The sequence below is a fragment of the Calypte anna genome, chromosome 14, assembly GCF_003957555.1.
Source record: "Calypte anna isolate BGI_N300 chromosome 14, bCalAnn1_v1.p, whole genome shotgun sequence".
Lineage (NCBI taxonomy): Eukaryota > Metazoa > Chordata > Aves > Apodiformes > Trochilidae > Calypte > Calypte anna.
The window spans coordinates 9317242-9325338 of NC_044260.1; the positions used below are offsets into that span (position 1 = coordinate 9317242).

The 8097-nt window shown below is 36.6% G+C and overlaps 1 protein-coding gene across 1 annotated transcript in view; it reads left to right on the forward strand.

Moving 5' to 3' along the window:
* CPPED1 (calcineurin like phosphoesterase domain containing 1) overlaps nt 1-6452 on the forward strand; it is a 36650-nt gene extending 30198 nt beyond the window's left edge. Inside the window, exon 4 of the mRNA XM_030460015.1 lies at nt 5147-6452. Within this exon, the coding sequence (XP_030315875.1) occupies nt 5147-5379 (233 nt within the window). The 3' untranslated portion in view covers nt 5380-6452. The remainder of the gene's footprint in view (nt 1-5146) is intronic.
* Nucleotides 6453-8097: the final 1645 nt, after the last annotated feature.

Below are 8097 nucleotides of genomic sequence, written 5' to 3' on the forward strand. Positions count from 1 at the left end.
TACTTTATTTCTTTTCTGCTTCTCTACCCATTTACTTCTATTTTGTCTCTACTGCTGCTCCTCTGTAGCTCCTGCAGTTTTGGAGACAAGTATATATCAGATTAGCCTTTGCTAGTTTAGTCTCTTTCTTCACATCCTGATTGAGTGAGAGGTGTGGTAGTGAAGCAGCAGTTATTTTTCAATAATCATAATTCCTTTTTTTAACTTAATTTTACCATTAAACTAGAACAACTAACTGAAGCACAGTGACTATACCAGAATGGCAATCCCTTGCAAAGAGCCCAAGACAGCAAGGTGCATAATGGTATTTATTCCAAGTACTCTTCCTGTCTCCAAGATTTTTCTTTTGGGGACTTTACTACATCATTTTAATGCTATCAATATAGTGCAATTTAGTGATTTTGTTTATAGATTTGTTGAGTTTTTGATAACTCCCAGCTTTTGCAGTGGTCTGTGGGAGAGAGTTTCACGTTTCACAGCTATGTGAAGAAATTCCTCCTTTTGTTTGCTTTGAACTTCACCTGTAGTATGTAAGGAGAGCTATAAATCTGTAAACGAAGTGCAGTGAACAGATTCGTGTAAAAAAAGTCACTGTAAAAAACAGTTCATTAATCACCACTTCAAGGGTGATAATCTGGACTATGTGATAAATTTCATTGCTCAGTCAGAACCACTTTTATTTCCCAAAATTCTCTACAGAGTGCATGGGAGGAGAAGCAAGGTCTGTACTGTACCCATTACATATTTATTATGTCATTCATATTGCACTAATTTAGCCTTCTCGTTCTCTTACAGAGTCATTTGCTTTTGCTGAGAAAAGCATTTATTTAATTGAAGGCTCAGTCTAAATAAAGCATGCTACTGATTGCCTATGCTGATTATTCCAGGCATTCTCTTTCTAATTTGGAAAATCTGCTTGCTTTTCTTTAGATTATTTTTATATAATTTTCCCTCTAGATTTTTACTCTGTACATAGTGCTGGGTTGAGCAGTTTGATTCCCAGCTAAGCTAAGCCAGTCACACTGTGGACACAGCAAACCTGCCTGAAAATTGTTTCTGTACACTAGGAATTAGAGCTGGAAATCTGCTCCTTCTGAACACAGAACTTCTGAACTTATTTGGAAGCAAGTGATGGAAGTGAGTGTAAATATAGAAATTGGAGTCAGACAATTCCAAGTCCCCTGGCATTTAAGCTAGTTCAAGTCTGAATTCCAGCCTGGTATCATGTCATTGTGTCAGAAAAACTGGTTTCTAGGTGCATAGTTCTCTAGGAAAGTATTCTTAGTATTTCCAAGATAAAGGTGAATTAATTATTTTCCATCCTGTTTTAACTTATTTGGATTTCTGTAATTACAGCAACTCGATGTCCTTTGAGATTGGGGCTCAGTCTGTTTCCTGAATGTCAAATTTTTCAAGAAGTTAGGAAAACAGATGCATTTCCCCAAATGCTAGTATTGCAATGTCTGTTTAATAAAGCAAAAAAGATGAGTTGGCAAGCATTTCACATTTAAAACAGACATTTTCTAATCACTTAACTACTCCTTAAACAGAAAGGCTGGTCAAAACACTGCTTGGGCCTCATGAAGAAGAGAGGCCATGGTCTCCTTTATTTCCATGTCCTTTCCTTTTTCCACAATTCAGAATAAAAGAGCAGTAGAGTACCAAGTAAGGGAGATGACTTTGGAGCCTTGGGAGTGCAACTGCACAGTAAGGCAAGACAGGGTTGTAATCACTTGGGAATTCTCCATGAGACACAGCTAAATGCCTCTGTCCTCTTACAGTGCAATTATGTCAAATTCATCCTGACCTTTTTCCCTGGTGCCAAAGAACTGTTGCTTAGAGGGGGTTTCTCTGAGTGATAAACTATAACATGAGAAGAAGATGCTGCACTTCGAAGTCTGTAAAATAACTTCAGCTTCTACTAAAAGACAAACTGCCTTCTGCATGGTACTCAATATGTAGTTTCTTTTCACAGCATGCTAAAAAATGGGGTAGCTAAATTTTTCTTTTAAAATGTTTTCATCACCGGGGCCAAAAGAGATGATGAATGTTTGATAAAGGACTCAGTGTCTTTCAATTCTTCATTCTGGTTTGGGCTGTTTGGGAACTCAGAAGTGCTGTAAGAGGGGAATAATTACAAAAAACAGAACTACTGCAATCTGCAAGATGTGATGGTTGCGTATGTGCAGCTGCTCCCAGGTCATCCTTTTCTCTACCAGCCTTTTCCATGAAGTATCCAAAGCAAATCTTATATATTTTTTCAGATCTCTTTTCCTGTTAGGACAATCAGTCAGTTTAACAGTACCCATTAAACCATCTCTGTAAGAAAAGCCCTTTTTTAATACTGTGTGCTGTTTGGTTCAAGAAGCTCTAAGAGAGAACCAAAAGAAAAAGTCCATCTTATCAGAACTGTGAAACAGAGAAAGCTGACTGAACACAAGAGATAGCATCAAAGATAGCAACCTGAATTACAAGAGCTATTAATTACCCTCCTCAGCACTTACCTCTTGCTTTGCCAGAGACACTGTGTAGCCTTACAGTCTTAAGTGACATAATGCAACGTTTCAATTAGCATAAAACTACTGTATTTATTAACTCATTTCATGGCTAGTGAAGAGTGTAATGTTTATGAACATATATAAGTATTGCATCTCTTCAGATAACTCTTGAACAATCTATGTTTTGCTTGATTGTTATGTCAGGAATTATTTATGCAGCTTTGGTTTCTCAGAATTTGTCCCAAAATAGGTATGTCATTCTTTAGTAGGAATGATTTATTCAACAGGGAAGAAAAGAGATATGATCAGATCTTTGGAAATAGTAAAATATGTCTTTCAGGTTCAGCTTTGTCAGATCAGAACTAAAAAAAGACTTCTTGTGCTTGATCAGAAAATGATGGTAAACTGCATGGCAAGGAGGGTGTCTTTGGTTTACTAAAATCAGAATCAATTTCTATATTTAAACCTTTTGTGTTGTGTTTTGTTTTACAAAGAGTGATTCCTCCATTTTTTTTTCCGCCAGATTGTGAGTAATTCTGAAACTCATATTTGGTTTGTAGGCATGCAGCTTGTTGATTTTAGGTCTTCTCATGATCCAAGCACAGTTTAAGGACAGAGCAGGCCTGGTGCCCAACACTGGATGGTGCTCATCTTGAGTCTCAGGCTTCCACTCCTGTTCTGACTAAAAACTAATTGGCAGTTCAGGCCTTTCTCCCTAGCAGGTATTCTGTAACTGCTGTGTTGTTACACAGTCTGACATCAGATGACAATGATCAGCATGTCTGATTTGTTTTGTGGGGCTTTTTATAGTAACGATCTGCAGTTTTTACATATTCTGAACTTAATCCATTTTTTTCTTTTAATGAATAATCTATTAGGTGTGAACAGTGTCTTGCAGTAATGGATCCTGGTTTTTTGTTTAATGGATACTGTAAAAATCTCTAGCCTAATGTAAATTTAAATCACTATGTATTTCATAAAAAATGAAATAATGAATGCTTGTGAAGGTGCCATCCTTTGGACATTTATTTATGTGGTAGCTTTTTAGTATTTCATACAGCTTTTATAGCAGAGCTTTTCCCAAGTGCTATTTCAGAAGCCACCCATTTAATGCATGCATTTAACTGACCTGAGGAATACTGACAGAGAGCTTTAAAAAACAAAGCCTGCCAGGACACTGTTCTTTTCTCAGAGTATGGGGGGGGAAAAAGGGAAGTGTGAAGGGGTTGCTAGCAACCTGACGGTGTTACTTCAGAAAAACATCTGAAATGAATAAATGAAATTTGAGTGCATACATCTCTAAGATTCTTTTTATGTTTAAGATCAAAAGCAAGAGCTAAGTAAATTGCCTGCTTGTCATCTTAGTATTATTGCATTGACTGGTTCAGATTTCCTTCTTATGCTAACTAACAAAAGTGACTGGAATATATCTGAGTGAACAAAAAGTGCTATTGAAGAAGAAAACATCAGTTTGACTTCTATTAATACACAGCAGTGATCTGCTTGTTTTGTTGTTCAAGATGGAACATACTGTAACACCACAGTAAAGAGAATTAATACCAGCACTGGAAATAGAAAGTACCTGAAAACTGGGCACATTTTTCACCATGAGGTATCTAAAGCAGATACTGAATTCTAGCAGGGGCTGATGCTGAGCCTAGATCCACAAGGGCACTTCAGCACTTCAGTCTTGTGCTGTCAGAATCTGATTAATACACATCTGCTAAAAGGGGGACTGTGGGTGAATGGTACCCATAAACTCCAGTTTGTTAGGCAGAATCTGCCTCCCATAGCCACCAGGAGGTAAGAAGTTTTAAATCACATCCTTTCTGGCTCCGGTATCATATCTGCACTGCTTACAAATCACTCTTACTTCAGTTCCATACCAAAATACCTTCTTGCCAATGGGCAGTTTGCAGATGTTAAATGTGATTGTGGTGAACTTGCAGTATTTGCCTAAGAAAAAACCTCTAAGATTTGTGGGTTTACCTGATGTCTATCTGCTGTCTGAGGCAGAATTGTCAAAATCTTCCCCTGAATTCTCAGACAAGGGGAGATTGTTGTTTTTCTTACAGTATAACTAAAGTTGCTTTATTATTTTTGTAACCTCTGTCCTCAGATTACACTGAAACCATGTGTCAGGATGGGGTTTACATATATTACAACACAAAGTCTTGGCTGCTGTGCCACTGTTAATCCCAAAGGTTACAGGCTCTGGGTAAGAACAATTTTAAGGACCTTTAGATGCTTCCAGGAAAAAGAGTACTTACTTCCTTTACAGAGTGTTTATTTCCCTTACTTACATGTGTCATAGGAGTTTACACCTCCCTCTGGTTTTATGACTTTTCCCTGACTTCTTTATAGACTAAAATAGTTCTGCTTACATGCAGAAAAAGTGGAAAATATTGGAAAGAAATTGTTCCTGTAGTAGCACTGTCACTTACTGGGAGGCTGGTGACTGTATTTTATGCTTTATGAAAGATTCAAGAATGCAAGTAAATGTAAATAGCTGAACTTGCTGTAAAACTTTCTCTGCAATCCCAGGAGCTGTGTAAGACACATCTCAGGTGTATCTTTCACTGTAAACACATTTTATACAAAAACTGCAACTGGTAACTAAATACACACTCTCTTCTTTCTTTTAACAGGCATTAGAGCTGTATTTTCTGGACATTACCATAGGAATGCTGGAGGGTTCTACAAAGGCATGGAAATGGTGGTTTCATCAGCAATAGGATGCCAGCTGGGAGAAGATACACATGGGCTTCGAGTGGTTATTGTCACAGAGGAAAAGATTGTTCATAGATATTACAGTTTAAATGAACTGAGCAGCCAAGGCATAGAGAAAGAGCTGCTAGATATGCTTGCCAAGCAAAACTAGGCTATCTTAAATGTGATTTGGTTTGTTTCCATATTAGACAAATAAACAGGTTCAGATAGAAATGTTAGATTTTTTTTTTATTATTTAAAAAATTTATACTCTGTTAGAGATTAGTTTCAGAAAGTTTCCCCAAGCTGAAGATACAGATTTCTGCATGCCCACCATGCACCAGAACAGCTCTCACTATGTTAGCATCCTGAGTAACAAGAAAGCTGTTCAAGTGTTTCTTTTGAAAATGAGACTTATGAGAAATGTGGAAGAAGAGCAGAACTAATACAGTAAGGTATCACTGAAAAGAACTGCTTCGAAAATTTTTAAGTTCCTCCTAGGTAAGACTTCCTTGTTACAGAGAAAGTGTATCAGGAACAAGAGTTGTATCTTCTAGATAATCCTTTAACTCAAGTCTTTCATTTTTATAATTGAGAGGGTACTTTAAAAAACAACAGATTTAGTAATTCCTGTTACAATCTATACAATATAAATGAGGCATTTTTTGCTCTGTAAAAACAAATCTCAAAAACTCAAATCACCAGACTCCCACTGACTTGCAGCACCTTTGGATCAGATCTTATTACCTAGAGGTTTTCTTTGCTCCGATTTCCCATACTTACTTTTTTGAGCTCTTCAGAGCAAGCAGCTATAGAAGAGCAAACACATTCTGCTTTGCAGTCAAAGTTTCTGTTACAGCCTGGTCTTGTATAATGACTCGTCCATAAATGAAGCTAAAATTGAAGCCACTGACAGAAACTAAACAGGGAACAACTATTTTCCTTTTGAAAAGTAACTACCAGTTCAATTAGCACATATTCTTGCTACAGCCTCAGAAGTTGGAATAATTGCATGGGGAGAATATTCTTTACAGAATACTGTTACAAGAAGTCACTTTGCTGATTTCTAGACAAGGGGGAAATCTTTGATGTTCAGATGCAATTTTGCAATTTAATTGTGCCTTGCTTGTTGAGAAACCAAAAAAAGTCTATTTCCTTCACTGGAATAAGTGCTTAAAAATAAATTTGTGCTACAGCCTTTCATTTTTAGCAAGTGCATCTGATTGCTTATTGTTAAAGCAATTTTAAAAAACAATAAATAAAAGGTCTTCATGTAATGAACACAAACCTTGTTTTATTTCTTAAGTTTCCAGTTGAACACATTGCAATCCATGCCACAGGTTACCTAGAAACAGAGGTAGTGCAGCTTTAGCACCTGATGAGGGAAGACCACAAACAACACTGTCTGCAAAAGTAGTGCATCCTACTGTGTCTGATGTATACTCACATCCAACATGATTCCATGGAGGATATAACAGATAAATAAATGCTGTGAGAGAGATGAAATGCTATGCTGAAGAGTCAGTTTCATTACATTTTAGTCAGAACAGTTATCTTGGACACTCCTTTAAGCTCAATTCATGGGACTCATGAGATTATAAAATTACCTCTAGCGTTTCCCAGGAACCAGTGAAGCAGCTGTACCTGCAAATGGACAGGACCAAATGTGGACTGCTGTCCCCTGACAATAACCTAAGCGTAGGCAGTGTTTGAGTTGGAAAGGAAGAAAATTATTTTGGCTTTTCTGCCTGGTTTTGCTTAGCTGACCGTTTCACAGTCTCATTTTCAAAGGAACATCTGGAAAATAAGAACTAAAATCTCAGGCTAGATTACTCTGAAATAGGTAGATGCCTAAGTATCCAAATGGCAGTTTCACTGCAAGTTAAGCACCCATTAGTTCAGGTACTGGTTTTAAAACCTGTGTACTCGGATACCTTTAAAGTTTACATTCTAAGGCTGAGGTTCAGCAAAAGGACCTGAGATACTGTGAGCTTGAAATATTCTCTCTGCTCCAGTGCAGTATTATAAAACTGGATGGAGGAAAAGTTTAATCACTTGTTTGGGTTTTTTTAATGAGCCTGTTTATTAAAGGCTATAGTTTTAACTACATAGATAACTATTGAGAGATCAAAGCCTAGTTTTGGCAGAAAGTCTTTCCACAAATATGAAAATGCTATTACTAGTGGTAAATAGTGTTCTAGAATTTTATTTTCAGAGTTACAATATAATAATATACTAAAAAAAAATATACTGATTCTTCTGATATACGGAAGAAATATATAAACAATTTTAATTCTTATTTTTAAATTATTTATTCCACTTTTTTCATGTGTTATTTTGCTGTAAGGAATTCTATGGTATTTTGTCATGAAAATATCGCTTAAGTATAAAGCTGATGTTTGATTTTTAAAAATAAAGGTTTCTTTATATCCCAAATTCTTTCTTTATTTACTGGTTTCCAATAATATCGTATTATGTTTGTGTGTAAAATTGTTACCAGATTTGTCTTCAGTTTGGAGTTTTACAAGATAGTAAACTTAGGCTGCTGATTTTTATTAAATGCCTTGTCCTACATGGGAGCTAACAACAGTGCTGTGTAGTAGTGATGTAGGCTCTTGCCTAGATTTGTTCCACCAGTTGTGAGGACAGATAATCACTATATAGGATATTTTCTGCTCTAGTCTCCTGAACTAGATGGTAAAGTAGAAAACCTCAAACATATTCCTAAAGGCTTGATGTGATTAACTTCACAAGAGGTTGGGCAGAGAGAGGAAAAAAAAATTAAGATCAAATGACCACAGCTCATTTTGTTTTCCTGTGGGCAGCTAAAGGTACACCCTGAAGAATCTTACTAAATATGGTAAATTCATATTAGAACACCAGAGCAGCC